Genomic DNA, 16,021 nt, shown 5'->3' with positions numbered 1-16,021 from the left:
CCACCCGGCATCTATCGGCCTCGCTGAGGAAACCCCAGCCGGGCACCATTCATTACTGGTCCCCACAAATGGGGAGCAGGGGGAATGGTACCTGGGCTGTTTCCCAGGCAATTGAGTGACAGCCTGGCACTGCCAGGGTGCCCAGGTAGCATTGTGCCATGCCAGGGTGCCCTGCCCGTATGAGATGGTATGTGGGGGGGGCCTGAGGGCCAGGTGAATTGGGGTGTTGGGGGGGGGGGGGGGTTAGGGGTTGCGTCGGTGGGCCAAGAGATTGGGATTTAAAAATAGCGTCCCGATCTCTCCCTGCAATGAGGAGCTTTGCTCGCAGAGCTCCCCCGTGCAGGAAATGACACTATGTGCAGCCTTGGGCCGCCTTCCCCGGTGGGGCACGAAGACAAGTCAGAATGCTGTTAGATAGTGGGGTCGTTCCTGGTGCTCATAGCATCGGGAATGACCCCGTTAATCAGCCCAGAACGGACTCTGTATTTTGGTTAGATCGCACCCTATATGTCTGCTAAAACTGTGATTAACAGCTAGGCAGACTGCAACATCTTCATGGGAGGGGCTGGCTCTGTTTTCAGTTTCATTTTCAGCCCTGCCCTGTAATTTATAGTTTCATTTTTGGAATTCTGCTCTGGATTCTGAGGCAAGGAGGTGTGTTTCTCAGACTTCTGAAAGCTTCTCTCCCAAGGACTTTGTGAATAAATCTATAAGCCACTGAGTGTTAACTTTTAAAATAAATGGCATTTGACCTGTGTGTGTGGATTTTGCTTTGTTGAAAGTTTAGAAATAGGTGGGAAAGTAAGCTCAAAGACCTTTCTTTAATTTTTTTTAGACTGTTTAACTGTTAATTGAAAAGCTGTTTATCTTGGATGTTAATGGGGTAAATTCTGTGTTAATAATAAAGTTTGGGTTTTGATATAAAAGATCCCTAGTTGTCAGTGGAATCCCTCCTGGGGCAAAGTATCCATTCCTCGCAGTTTACAAATTAAAAAATTGTTGGGGTCTCGTCCGGTTTCTGGCCCGGATATCATAACACAGGCAGTTAGCTCCAGTGCCTCTTCTGGCTCGTCATCTGGTTGTCACACAGGGATCACTGCATCTGGATCTCAGAGAGGCCTCACACTTTCCAGAGTGTACAGACTGTAGTGAGCTAATCAAAAATTCATAGTGGGCCAAGCAACCAGCCAAATGCCCACTATGAATCAATTAAACTTTACAATTTAGGACTTGATATTTCATAGATCACAGATCAAAGAATTTACAGTGCAGAAGGAAGCCATTCGGCCCATCGAGTCTGCACCGGCCCTTGGAAAGAGAACCCTAACTAAGCCCACACCTCCACCCTATCCCCATAACCCAATCATTTTGGACACTAAGGGGCAATTTAGCGTGGCCAATCCACCTAACCTGCACATCTTTGGACTGCGGGAGGAAACCGGAGCGCCCGGAGGAAACCCACGCAGACACGGGGAGAACGTGCAGGCTCCGCACAGACAGTGACCCAAGCCGGGAATCGAACCTGGGACCCTGGAGCTGTGAAGTAACTGTGCTAACCGCTGTGCTACTGTGCTGCCATTTCCAGGTGTAAGGAGCCTCCTCTCAGTTAGCAGATACTTAGTGAGGGGTTCACATCAAAAAGGCTCCTTTACAAGTTAAAACGATAACACAAACATTTTAAAAATCTGATAGTCTTGTTGAAATGATAAGTCTAGGACTTCTTTAGCGTTATTTATCAGACTTTGAAAATATCACATTTCAAAGTGATTTAACTGATCAAAATTATAGGATCATCTAAAAACATGTTTAAATTTGTAAAACGAATCATGTCTATTGAATCTGCTTTTCCAATGCCTCTTTACTGCAGCAGTCTGTTTAATACAGTTTTGATGCAGCAGTGATTGGAAGGCTCGCCCATAACTGCCTGCTGCTTTCACCGGCGTTACATGAAGCCGCTGAGCCTGAAACCAATGCTGGCTGGGAACTCTCCCTGAAGACAAGGAAGGTTTCACCATGAGGATCATGAAAGGTAGGTGAGTATGATTCAAAATCATTGGTGCGCCATCGCTGCACAACAGACTGCAAAACCTGGCCTACGATTCTTCTCCTTCCAGCGTTGAGAAAGCTTTGTGACTTATTGAAAACTCTGATTTGTGTTGTCAAGGGAAGTCGACACGAGAGAGTTGAACATTGGATGTTGATTGGAAATCACATCAAGGTGAATGTAATTATATCATGAACCATAAACCAAAGTCTCATTTGTAACTGATCTAAAATACGCACCAGTTATGAATGGGAAAACTGCAACACAAAAGAGTAGCAAATTATTGAGACGATGGCGTGCTCATGTTTTGTTATATCATTTTAATGTGAAACTAGACTTCTCAGTGTAGCCAATACTGTAACAAATTACAAGAGACATTAACAAACGTGCAGAAGTAGCATATTACTGGCAAATGAATTTCAACATGGATGGTTGTGACCTATCTTGACATTAACGACGAAGAGGTCCACATATTACTTGAAAAATAGAAGCCTAAAAAGGGTAGAGGAAAGTAGGGAATACAAATCACTGAAAGAAGTGACACAGATTAATACGGTCTTAAATGTGATAAAACTGGAAAATAGTGGAATTATGCTGAACCTGTATTGAACCTTGGTTCAATCATACTTGGAGTAGTATGGGCAGTATGTGTCATGCTTATAAAAAACAATATAGAGGAACTGGAGAGGGCGCAATAAAGATTTACAAACATGATATTAGATATGCAAGGTTTTAACTGGCAGGAAAAAGCCAAGGCTTAAAAATTCTCAATGTGTCTGACTGAGTGGTCGTAAAATGTTAGAAATTTACTGAAGCCAATCAATGGGTTTGGAGATCATGATACATGCTTCACAACTGCCTGCATCCATGCAGATCGACATTGGGATGATGCCATTTTTGTTTATTGCCTCATCTGAAAGATTTTAATATTAGCCTGTGTGACTCCAGCATTGCTTCTCTGTCAGCCAATCTACCTGTAGCCGCTGTACAAGCAGCATGCTTAGCTAATTACATGATCCAGGCAGACTGCTCCTCTTAAAGGTTCGCTGTCTGTTCAAAGGCGGCTGTGGGCGATACAGCGGCACAGTGGTTAGCACTGCTGCCTACGGCGCTGAGGACCCGGGTTCGATCCCGGCCTGGGGTCACTGCGTGGAGTTTGCACATTCTGTCCCCGTGGCTACGTGGGTCCCACTCCCACAACCCAAAGATGTGCAGGTTAGGTGGATTGGCCACACTAAATTGCCCCTTAACTGGAAAAAAATAATTGGGTACTCTAAATGTATTTATTTTTAAATAAAGGAAGGCTGTGCACCTGTAATCATACCAGAAAGAAAACCAGTTTTCAACACTGAAAGGATGTCTCAACAGCCAAGCAAGAGTTATTCTGCCTTTGATCCTGTACTGGTAGCTCCGGTCACTCAGGGTAGATTACAGGAGGGGGGCAATGTTTCCCAGGGTGGGATACGAAGCCCTCCGGACTCACCCTGAAGACAAAGTGGAATCACATGATCCGTCGTCTGGTGTCACAGACGTGGCAGCAAATCAGGAAGAAAAAGAACGTCCTGACATGGGTGGTCAAGGAGGTTACGGCTTTTCATGTCAGGATAACATCCATTCCCAGCATTCGGCACATGGTGTGCACCTTTTTTCAGCACGGATGGTGCTTGGGGTACAGTCGGCAGTGTTGTGTGGCCCACACTCAGGAAACAATAAAAGGCCTCGTGCTGCTGTAGCATTTTTACGCCAACAAATATTGTGCTCAAAAGAGAGTTTCCATTTGTGTGGAAGGGAAAAGGATATTTTCAAAATGCTGTATAGGAACATTTGAACATTTTGAACAATGCAATTTACAGTCTTTGACTCAACAGTGTGTCAGTTCATACATTCGAAGGGTGCACTTGACCAAGCAGTGAGTAGATGACAGTATCATCAGCGTTCGGTTGCTCTCTCGCACTTTGGTCACGTTCAGGCACGGCTGTTTTCTTTGATGATGAAACCATTTTTTCTGCAACGAACCAAACAGGAAATTTCTCAGAGAAGTTCAATAGACAAAACAACAGCAATGGTTGCAGCACATAAATAATGCCAACTTCAGTGCAAAGAGATTGCTTTAAAATGGGAGGGAAATAAATTCATTGACGGGATGTGTGTGTATGGCGGGGTTGTTGTGGTGGGGGGAGGGGTCGCTGGCTAGCACAACATTTATTGCCCATCCCTAATTGCTCTGGAAAAGATGGTGGTGAGCTGCCTTCCTGAACCGCTGTAGTCCATGTGTGTAGGTACACCCACAGTGATGTTAGGGAGGGAGTTCCAGGATTTTGACCATGTTGGTAGTGTAGGGCAATTGGTGTACACAGTGTAATGTGGTGCATACAGTGTAATGTGGTGTATACAGTGTAATGTAGTGCACACGGTGTAGTGTACAGTGCCATTTGGTATACTGTATAATGGGGTGTATACAGTGTAATGTAGTGCACACGGTGTAGTGTAGTGTACAGTGTAATTTAGTGTACTGTGTAATGTGGTTTACACAGTGTAATGTAGTGTACACAGTGTAATGTGGTGTACAAAGTGTATTGTGGTGTAGACAGTGTTATATAGTGTACAGTGAAATGAGGTGAACACAGTGTAATGTAGTGTACAGTGTAATATGGTGTACACAGTGGGCGAAATTCTCCGGTATCGGCGCAATGTCCGCCGACCGGCGCCCAAAACGGTGCAAATCAGTCGGGCATCGCGCCGCCCCAAAGATGCGGAATCCTCCGCATCTTGGGGGGCTGAGCCCCAACCTTAAGGGGCTAGGCCCACGCCGGACTAATTTCCGCCCCGCCAGCTGGCGGAAAAGACCTTTGGTGCCCCGCCAGCTGGCGCGGAAATTACATCTCCGGGCGGCGCATGCGCGGGAGCGTTAGCGGCCGCTCACGGCATTCCCGCGCATGCGCTGTGGAGGGAGTCTCTTCCGCCTCCGCCATGGTGGAGACCGTGGCGAAGGCAGAAGGAAAAGAGTGCCCCCACAGCAAAGGCCCACCCGCGGATCGGTGGGCCCCGATTGCGGGCCAGACCACTGTGGGGACACCCCCCCGGGGCCAGATCGCCCCGCGTCCCCCCCCGGGACCCCGGAGCCCGCACGCGCCGTCTTGTCCCGCCGGTAAGGTAGGTGGTTTAATCTACGCCGGCGGGACAGGCATTCTAGCAGCGGGACTTCGGCCCATCCGGGCCGGAGAATCGCGGGGGAGGGGGGGGGGGGGCCCACCAACCAGCGCGGCACGATTCCTGCCCCCGCCGAATATCCAGTGCCGGAGAATTCGGCAACTGGCGGGGGCAGGATTCACGCCAGCCCCGGGCGATTCTCCGACCCGGCGGCGGATCGGACAATCTCGCCCAGCGTAATGTGGTGTACACAGCGTAATGTGGTGTACACAGCGTAATTTGGTGTACACAGCGTAATGTGGTGTACACAGCGTAATTTGGTGTACACAGCGTAATTTGGTGTACACAGTGTAATGTGGTGTACACAGCGTAATGTGGCGTACACAGCGTAATGTGGCGTACACAGTGTAATGTGGTGTACACAGTGTAATGTGGTGTACACAGTGTAATGTGGTGTACACAGCGTAATGTGGTGTACACAGCGTAATGTGGTGTACACAGCGTAATTTGGTGTACACAGTGTAATGTGGTGTATGCAGCATAATTTGGTGTACACAGTGTAATGCGGTGTACACAGTGTAATGTAGTGTACAGTGTAATGCGGTGTACACAGCGTAATTTGGTGTACACAGTGTAATGCGGTGTACACAGTGTAATGTAGTGTACAGTGTAATGTGGTGTACATAGTGTAATGTGTTGTACACAGTGTAATGTGTCGTATGCAGTGTACTGTGGTGTACACACTGTAATGTAGTGTATAGTGTAATGTGTGTACACAGTGTAATGTGTCGTACGCAGTGTACTGTGGTGTACACACTGTAATGTAGTGTATAGTGTAATGTGTGTACACAGTGTAATGTGTCGTACGCAGTGTACTGTGGTGTACACACTGTAATGTAGTGTATAGTGTAATGTGTGTACACAGTGTAATGTGTGTACCCAGTGTAATGTAGTGTACAGTGCAATGTGGTGTACATAGTGTAATGTGTTGTTCACAGTGTACTGTGGTGTACACAGTGTAATGTGTCGTACGCAGTGTACTGTGGTGTACACACTGTAATGTGTATAGTGTAATGTGTGTACACAGTGTAATGTGTCGTACGCAGTGTACTGTGGTGTACACACTGTAATGTAGTGTATAGTGTAATGTGTGTACACAGTGTAATGTGTGTACCCAGTGTACTGTACTGAATAGTAACAGTATAAGAAAAAACTGCAATTAGAAATCTGAAGTGAAAACAAAATGCTGTAAGTACGCAATAAGACAATCAACATCTGTAAAGGAAGAAGAGAACTAAGATGTTTCTGGGATTAACAATTCCAAGATCGGCAGATTGAAATATAACGGATACCTTAATAAGGTTAGGAAAATCAGGGGGGAAAAGAGGAAGATTAAAAAAGAGAATCAATAAATCACACAAGGAAACTAAATAGTGGTATTACAGAGGTTTGGTTGAAGGAAGGGCAAGATTGGCAACTAAATATCCCAGGGTATAGATGCTTCAGGAGGGATAGAGAGGGAGGTAAAAGGGGTGGAGGAGTTGGATTACTGGTCAGAGATGATATCACAGCTGTGATTAAGGAGGGCACGATGGAGGATTCGAGCACTGAGGCAATATGGGTAGAGCTAAGAAATAGGAAGGGTGCACTAACACTGTTGGGACTTTACTACAGGTCTCCCAAAAACAAGCGTGAAGTAGAGGTACAAATATGTAGACAGATTATAGAAAAATGTAGGCGCAATAGGGTGGTCGTGATGGGAGATTTTAACTTCCCCAACATTGAGTGGGACTCATGTAGTGTTGGAGGCGTAGATGGAGCAGAATTTGTAAGGAGCATCCAGGAGAGTTTTTTAGAGCAGTATGTAAATAGTCCAACTCGGGAAGGGGCCATACTGGACCTGGTATTGGGGAATGATCCCAGCCAGGTGGTTAAAGTTTCAGTCGGTGATTACTTTGGGAATAGCGATCACAATTCCGTAAGTTTTCGAATACTCATGGACAAAGATGAGAGTGGTCCTAAAGGAAGAGTGCTAAATTGGGGAAAGGCCAAGTATAACAAAATTCGGCAGGAGCTAGGGAATGTGGATTGGGAGCAGCTCTTTAAGGGTAAATCTACATTTGAAATGTGGGAGTCTTTTAAGGAGAGGTTGATTAGAGTGCAGGGCAGACATGTCCCTGTGAAAATGAGGGATAGAAATGGCAAGATTAGTGAACCATGGATGACGGGTGGAATTGTGAGACTAGCTAAGATGAAAAAGGAAGCATACATAAGATCTAGGCGACTTAAATCTGATGAAGCTTTGGAGGAATATTGGGAAAGTAGGACGAATCTCAAACGTGCAATAAAGAGGGCTAAAAGGGGTCATGAAATATCGTTGGCTAACAGGGTTAAGGAAAATCCCAAAGCCTTTTATTTGTATATAAGGCGCAAGAGGGTAACTAGAGAAGGGATTGGCCCACTCAAAGACAAAAGAGGGAATTTATGCGTGGAGTCAGAGGAAATGGGTGAGATTCTTAATGAGTACTTTGCATCGGTATTCACCAAGGAGAGGGACATGACGGATGTTGAGGCTAAGGATGGATGTTTAAATACTCTAGGTCAAGTCGGCATAAGGAAGGGGGATGTTTTGGGTATTCTAAAAGGCATTAAGGTGGACAAGTCCCCAGGTCCGGATGGGATCTATCCAAGGTTACTGAGGGAAGCAAGGGAAGAAATAGCTGGGGCCTTAACAGATATCTTTGCAGCATCCTTGAGCACGGGTGAGGTCCCAGAGGACTGGAGAATTGCTAATGTTGTCCCTTTGTTTAAGAAGGGTAGCAGGGATAATCCAGGGAATTATAGACCTGTGAGCTTGACGTCAGTGGTAGGCAAACTGTTGGAGAAGATACTGAGGGATAGGATCTATTCACATTTGGAAGAAAATAGACTTATCAGTGATAGGCAGCATGGTTTTGTGCAGGGAAGGTCATGTCTTACAAACCTAATAGAATTCTTTGAGGAAGTGACAACGATAATTGATGAGGGAAGGGCTGTAGATGTCATATACATGGACTTCAGTAAGGCGTTTGATAAAGTTTCCCATGTCAGGTCGATGGAAAAAGTGAAGTCGTATGGGGTTCAGGGTGTACTAGCTAGATGGATAAAGAACTGGCAGGGCAACAGGAGACAGAGAGTAGTGGTGGAAGGGAGTGTTTCAAAATGGAGAAAGGTGACTAGTGGTGTTCCACAGGGATCCGTGCTCGGACCACTGTTGTTTGTGATATACATAAATGATCTGGACGAAGGTATAAGTGGTCTGATCAGCAAGTTTGCAGATGATACTAAGATTGGTGGAGTTGCAGATAGCGAGGAGGACTGTAAGAGAATACAGCAAAATATAAATAGATTGGAGAGTTGGGCAGAGAAATGGCAGATGGAGTTCAATCCAGGCAAATGCGAGGTGATGCATTTTGGAAGATCTAATTCAAGAGCGGACTATACGGTCAATGGAAGAGTTCTGGGGAAAATTGATGTATAGAGAGATCTGGGAGTTCAGGTCCATTGTACTCTGAAGGTGGCAACGCAGGTGGATAGAGTGGTCAAGAAGGCATACAGCATGCTTGTCTTCATCGGACGGGGTGTTGACTACAAGAGTTGGCAGGTCATGTTACAGTTGTATAGGACTTTGGTTAGGCCACATTTGGAATACTGCGTGCAGTTCTGGTCACCACATTACCAGAAGGATGCGGATGCTTTAGAGAGTGTGCAGAGGAGGTTCACCAGGATGTTGCCTGGTATAGAGGGTGCTAGCTATGAAGAAAGGTTGAGTAGATTAGGATTGATTTCGTTGGAAAGACGGAGGTTGAGGGGGGACCTGATTGAGGTCTACAAAATTATGAGAGGTATGGACAGGGTGGATAGCAACAAGCTTTTTCCAAGAGTGGGGGTGTCAATTACAAGGGGTCATGGTTTCAAGGTGAGAGGGGGGAAAGTTTAAGGAGGATGTGCGTGGAAAGGTTTTTACGCAGAGGGTGGTGGGTGCCTGGAACGCTTTGCCAGCAGAGGTGGTAGAGGCGGGCACAATAGCATCATTTAAGATGCATCTAGACAGATATATGAACGGGCAGGGAACAGAGGGAAGTAGATCCTTGGAAAATAGGTGACAGGTTTAGATAAAGGATCTGGATCGGCGCAGGCTGAGAGGGTCGAAGGGCCTGTTCCTGTGCTGTAATTTTCTTTGTTCTTGTTTGTTCTCTTCAATATGTTGAATAGCCTGCAAACTGCTTAATAGGAAGCGGTTAGATGTGGAGAAAATATTATCCAAGGACTCTGAGATGGAGCATGTAAACATGAAGAATGAAGAATTGGAATATTAGCACAGTGAATGCAACCCCTGAGAACAGAGAGAGCGGGTGAAGCATAATCAACTTAGTCATCAATGTAACAAAGGAAGAGGTCAGGAACCGTATCGGAGTAGGAATTGGAATGAGGAGTTTTAAAGAAATGTTCAATTCCAAAAGGAAAGGCCTGGCTGGGATCCATGTGGATTCCCACAACAGCGACTTTTATCCGAAGGAAGTCAATCGTATTAAAAGAAAATAAAAAGCCAAAGCTGTGAATGCACAAATTCAGAAACAAGGACAGAAAATGCAACAGGTGGATCAGCACGTACGGAGAGAAATAGCAAGTTAACAATGCAGGTGAAAATTTTTTTTTTCTCCAGTTAAGGGGCCAATCCACCTACCCTGCACGTTTTTGGGTTGTGGGGGTGAGACCTATGCAGACACAGGGAGAATGTGCAAACTCCACACGGACAGTGACCCGGGGCTGGGATCGAACCCGGGTCCTTGGCGCCGTGAGGCAGCGGTGCTAACCACTGCGCCACCGTGCTACCCCCGAATTCAGGTGCAATCTGCTGACTTTGCCATTTTCTGGAGTTAAAACACAGGTTGCTCAAAGTGATTGTAAGTTCAGCTAGGTTCAGGAGGGTTATTGCGGGAGGGTGGCCTGCTTTTCAAAGAAGGAATGCACGGCTCAGAGATTATTTTAGCAAGGAATGTCGAAGGACTTGCTTGAGGTGAAAAATCAGCCAAATAGACCAGGAGGAGTGGCTAAATAAGAATTGGAGCAAAGGTTAGTCAAGCTATCCTGCACAGCAAGATCCCAAATAAAGGAAGGTGATAATAACTAGATTTCTTTTTAGCATTTTTATTGAGGCATTTCTATAAACAGTAAATACAAACAAAAACAAGAGCAAGAACGAACAGGAGCATCAATAATAAATAACTAGCTAACAAACACCCCAGCCCCCCAGCCATTCCCCTTCTCCCGTCCTATCTTCCTTGTTTTAACCCCTTTACCCCCCCCCCCCTTCTCCCCCCAGCCTCCCTCTGCTGACACCTCAATTCTCCTTGAAGAAGTCGATGAACAGCCTCCATCTCCGGGGAAACCCATCGACTGACCCTCTCAAGACGAACTTGATTTCCTCCAACCCAAGGAGCTCTGCCAGTCTGCTCACCCCCCCCCCCCCCCCCCCCCCCCCCCCGGTTTCGGTGGCTCTGAGTCCCTCCACTCAAGCAAAATCCACCTCCGGGCTATCAGCGAGGCAAAGGCCAGGGCATCGGCCTCTCTCGCCGCTGGATTCCCGGGTCTTCCGACACTTCGAACATTGCCACTTCTGGACTCGGGACCACGTCAGCACCTCGGATATTATGCCCGCGAACCCCTGCCAGAACCCCTTCGATTTTGGACTTGCCCAGAACAAGTGAACATGGTTCGTGGGCCTCCCCACGTTCAGCCCACACAATAACTAGATTTTCGTAATGTAGGTTAAGACATAAATATTAACCAGGAACCAGAGAACGCTTGTATTCTTCCTTACAATAAAGTGCAAATAACAGTTTGGATAATTGATTATGTTGTTCTTTAATAAAAGGCTTCTGACAAATATCTATCACCTCATTATGCATTGACTTCACCATGTCTGAGGCTCATGTCTAGGCCTTTTGGAGAGTAAGGACAATGAATGCCCTTTGAAAAGGCAATTATGTTTAATTGAAATATCCCAAAACATTTCCCTTGAAATGTAAAGAAAAAAGATGAATGCTGAGTGAAAGAAAGACCCTGGAGGGGTGATCCATAGCTTAGTGAAAGAAATGAATTATAAGGAGGGTGTTACAGGGAAGTAAAAGGGTTTATGGAAGAGATTCTAAACTATGGGAACAGGTGACTGAAGTACTCTGGCTCAAGGAGGGATAATGCACCATTGTGATTCTCACAGTCAAAGGATATAATTTGTTCAGTTATGCAGGTTAGGTGGGGTTACGTGGATAGAGTGGCGAATGGGCCTGATGCACTGTCAATCACGACGAGACGAGACGAGAGTAATCGAGGCTTTACTAAGCAGAGATGTGTTGCCTCCTGCAGCTGCTGCCGAAATGGCTGCAGCTCGGTGAGCACACACATTTATACTCCGCCTACTGGGCGGAGCCAGCAGGCAGGGATCTACCCCCGTACCTGTAGTACAGGAGCCTTACCGTATTACTTCTCATATACGTAATATATACAAACAGTGGTGACTACCACATTCACCCCCTGTTAAAAAGAGTCCAGCAGGGGTGGTGGAAAAACTATTTACAGGTATGTGAGCATTTTTAAAGTGTACAGTTCACAAATTTAGCCGGTCGGGTGCCTTGATGCTCCATTGTGAGCGCCGCAGTCCCGGTGGCGATGCAGGCGCCGGCTTGGTCGCCGGTAACTCCGGGAGCGTGTTGTCCTCATCTTCAACCCCGGGTGGGACCAAGGGGAGGACGGAATGTCCTGGAGGGGGAGCTGTGGTGAGGTGCGCTGGGGGGAGGATGGGTGGCGCCGGGGCAGTTGGGGGGGGGGGGAACCAGCTGGTGCCAGGTCTCTGAGGGAGACTGTGTCTTGGCAGCCGTCGGGGTACGCCGTGGCGTACTGCGGGTTCGCATGGAGTAGCTGTACCCTCTCGACCAACGGGTCTGCCTTGTGGAGCCGCATGTACTTGCGGAGGAGAACGGGTCCTGGAGCTGCCAGCCACGTTGGGAGCGAAACTCCGGAGTTGGACTTCCTGGGGAAGGCAAGCAGACGTTCATGGGGGGTTGCATTAGTCGCAGTGCAAAGTAGCGACCGGATGGAGTGGAGGGCGTCGGGGAAGACCTCCTGCCAGCGGGAGACCGGGAGATTTTTGGACCGTAGGGCCAGCAGGACGGCCTTCCAGACCGTCCTGTTCTCCCTCTCCACCTGCCCGTTTCCCCAGGGGTTGTAGCTGGTCGTCCTGCTCGAGGCAATACCCTTGCTGAGCAGGAATTGACGCAGCTCATCGCTCATAAAGGAGGATTCCCGGTCGCTGTGGACATAAGCGGGGAAACCGAACAGTGTGAAGATGCTAATGAGGGCTTTGATGACTGTGGCAGACGTCATATCGGGGCATGGGATGGCGAAGGGGAATCTGGAGTATTTATCGACCACGTTAAGGAAGTAAGTGTTTTGGTCGGAGGAGATGGAGTGGCCCTTTGAAATCCATGCTGAGGCGTTCAAAGGGGCGGGAAGCCTTCACCAGGTGCGCATGGTCTGGCCGGTAGAAGTGCGGTTTGCACTCCGCGCAGACCTGGCAGTCTTTGGTGACTACCCTGACTTCCACAATGGAGTAGGGTAGGTTGCGGGCCTTTATGAAGTGAAAGAACCGGGTGACCCCTGGGTGACAGAGACCATCGTGTAGGGCCTGGAGTCGGTCCACTTGTGCGCTGGCACATGTACTGCGGGATAGGGCATCGGGGGGCTCGTTGAGCTTACCGGGGTGATACAAAATCTCATAGTTGCCCCGTTGTGTGTTATTGAACATGAAGGCAATCGACCGTTTGTCAGTGAGGAGAGTGAATCTCCTGCCGGCCAGGTAATGCCTCCAATGCCACACAGCTTCCACGATGGCTTGGGCCTCCTTTTCGACGGAGGAGTGCCGAATTTCGGAGGCGTGGAGGGTGTGGGAAAAGAATGCCACGGGTCTGCCTGCCTGGTTGAGGGTGGCGGCCACAACGACGTCTGATGCATCGCTCTCGACCTGAAAGGGGAGCGTCTCGTCGACCGCGCGCATCGCGACCTTGGCGATGTCGGCGTTGATACGGTTGAAGGCCTGGTGAGCCTCGTATGGGCATAGTATGAGAAGAACCCCAGGCATCATTTGAGGGCCTTGGGGCAGGATAGCCAAGGATGGCTAAGCGGTTGGTGCGGAACACGGACTTCTCCTTGTTATACGTAAGGTTCAGGAGTTTGGCGGTGTGGAGAAATTTGGAAAGGTTAGCGTCGTGGTCCTGCTGATCGTGGCCGCAGGTGGTGACGTTATCCAGGTACGGGAAGGAGGCCCGCAGTCCGTCCCGGTCAACCATTCGGTCCATCTCCTGTTGGAAGACCGAGACCCCATCAGTGACGCCGAAGGGAACCCTAAGGAAGTGGTAAAGGCGGCCCGGCATTCGAATGCAGTGTATGGACGGTCCGCCTTGTGGATGGAGAGCTGGCGGTAGGCAGATTTCAGGTCCACTGTAGAGACTGTGCAATCTGATTGATCATATCAGATATGCGTGGGAGGGGGGACGCGTCGAGCTGCGTGTACCGATTGATGGTCTGACTGTAGTCAATGACCATCCTGTGTTTCTCCCCGGTTTTCGCCACTACCACTTGGGCTCTCCAGGGGCTGTTGCTGGCCTCGATGACCCCTTCCCGTAGTAGCCGCTGGACCTCAGACCTGATGAAGGTCCTGTCCTGGGCGCTGTACCGTCCGCTCCTGGTGGCGACGGGTTTGCAATCCAGGGTGAGGTTTGCAAACAGGGAAGATGGGTCGACCTTAAGGGTCGTGAGGCCGCACACAGTAAGGGGTGGTAGGGGCCCGCCGAATTTCAGAGTTAGACTTTGGAGGTTGCACTCTAAGTCCAGGCCGAGTAGCAAGAACTCTACACCCTGGACGGTGAGGGTGGCAATGCAGTTACCCCGGATCTCCACGGAGTGGGATCCGGAGGCCAGGGAGATTCGTTGGGTAATGGGGTGAACCGCGAGGGAGCAGTGCCTTACCGTATCGGGGTGGATGAAGCTCTCCGTGTTCCCGGAGTGGAGAAGGCAAGGTGTCTTGTGGCCATCGACTTTCACTGTCGTTGTCGCGATTGCGAGGTTGTGTGGCCGGGACTGGTTGAGCGTGATGGAGGCGAGCTGCGGCTGGTGTTGGTGGGCCCCGAGCTGGTCGGCAGCGGTTGCAGGCGATGAGCGGCCCGATGAGGTGCCCGGCGAGCAGGGGTCCTGAGGCACCGTCCAAAATGGCGCCAAAGATGGCGGCGCCCACGGGGCGCATGTGGATGGCGGCATTAAAGATGGCGGCGCCCACGGGCTGCACGAGGTCTGATGGGGGGAAGATAGCGGTGTCCACTGGCCGCACGTGTTCTGATGCGAGGAAGATGGCAGCGACACGGGTCACACGTGGGTTGCGGGGCCAAAAATGGCGGCGCCCACGGATCGCAGTCTTTGGGGGCTGTGGGGGGTGCAGGAACAATGGGCCTGGTTACAGCGGCGATCGACCGGGCCTGGAACACCGCAGCGAAATGTCCCTTCTTCCCGCAGGCCTTGCGGATTGCGCTCCGCGCCGGGCAGGGCTGCCGGGGGTGCTTTGTCTGCCCGCAGAAATAGCATTTGGGCCCCCCGGGGTTGGCTGGCTGCCGCATGGTGCAGGCTTGGGATTGGCTGGGGGCGGTCGCTGGTGGGGACCACGATGTCCAGGAGGGGGGCGCCGTGCGGTCGGGGGCGTACGCTTGTACATTACGGGAGGCGACGGTTAGTGAGGTTGCGAGTTTCTTGGTCGCCGCAAGGTCGCGCGTACCCCCTTCTAAGAGGCGCTGGCGGATGTACGCCGACCCTATGCCCGTAACAAAAGCGTCCCTGATTAGGAGTTTGGTATGTTCAACGGCCGAAACTGCCTGGCAATCGCAGTTCTTCACCAGGGCATGCAGGGCACGGCAGAAATCTTCCAATGACTCACCGGGGAGTTGTTGCCGCGTGGACAGGAGGTGCCTGGCGTAGAGTTTGTTGATCGGCCGGGTGTAGTTCTCTTTCAGAAGCGTCATGGCCTCAGCGTAGTTGGGCGCGTCCCGGATAAGGGGAAAAATATCAGAGCTCAACCGTGTGTACAGGATCTGGAGTTTCTGTGCTTCTGAGGGTTATTCTGTCGCTGATCCGATGTAGGCTTCAAAGCAAGCTAGCCAGTGGTCGAAGGCCGACGTGGCATTGTCTGCTTGAGGGTGTAGCTGCAGGCGATCTGGCTTGATGCGTAGGTCCATCGCTGTAAAATCTCTGCTTAATAAATTGATGCACTATCAATTACAATGAGACGAGAGTAGAGCGTAATCGAGGCTTTATTAAGCAGAGATGTGTTGCCTCCTGCAGCTGCTGCCGAAATGGCTGCAGCTAGGTGAGCACACACATTTATACTCCACCTACTGGGCGGAGCCAGCAGGCAGAGATCTACCCCCGTACCTGTAGTACAGGAGCCTTACCGTATTACTTCTCATATACATAATATATACAAACCGTGGTGACTACCACAGGGCCTAGGTCAGGTGCTCCTTTGGAGGGACGGTGCAGACTCCATAGGCCGAATGCCTCCCTCTGCTCTGTAGGGATTCTATGGATACACTTTGTTTCAACGATGTGCCAGGCCAAAAACTGACTGGAGAGATTCGCACAGCGAGTTGTTGTGAAAGATGGTCATGGATTTGAAAATATGGCCAGCAATTCAATTTTTATCAGCAACATTTTAATGTCCAATGACATAGGCATTGATGACAA

General features: G+C 49.3%; 1 protein-coding gene across 1 annotated transcript in view; it reads right to left on the bottom strand.

Annotated features, from left to right (window-relative positions):
• Positions 1–2,367: 2,367 nt before the first annotated feature.
• LOC140428856 (uncharacterized) overlaps positions 2,368–16,021 on the bottom strand; it is a 176,601-nt gene continuing 162,947 nt past the window's right edge. Inside the window, exon 7 of the mRNA XM_072515510.1 lies at positions 2,368–4,049. Within this exon, the coding sequence (XP_072371611.1) occupies positions 3,922–4,049 (128 nt within the window). The 3' untranslated portion in view covers positions 2,368–3,921. The remainder of the gene's footprint in view (positions 4,050–16,021) is intronic.

The sequence above is a fragment of the Scyliorhinus torazame genome, chromosome 8, assembly GCF_047496885.1.
Source record: "Scyliorhinus torazame isolate Kashiwa2021f chromosome 8, sScyTor2.1, whole genome shotgun sequence".
In the NCBI taxonomy this organism is placed as follows: Eukaryota; Metazoa; Chordata; class Chondrichthyes; order Carcharhiniformes; family Scyliorhinidae; genus Scyliorhinus; species Scyliorhinus torazame.
This window is presented reverse-complemented; position numbering and strand designations above follow the sequence as displayed.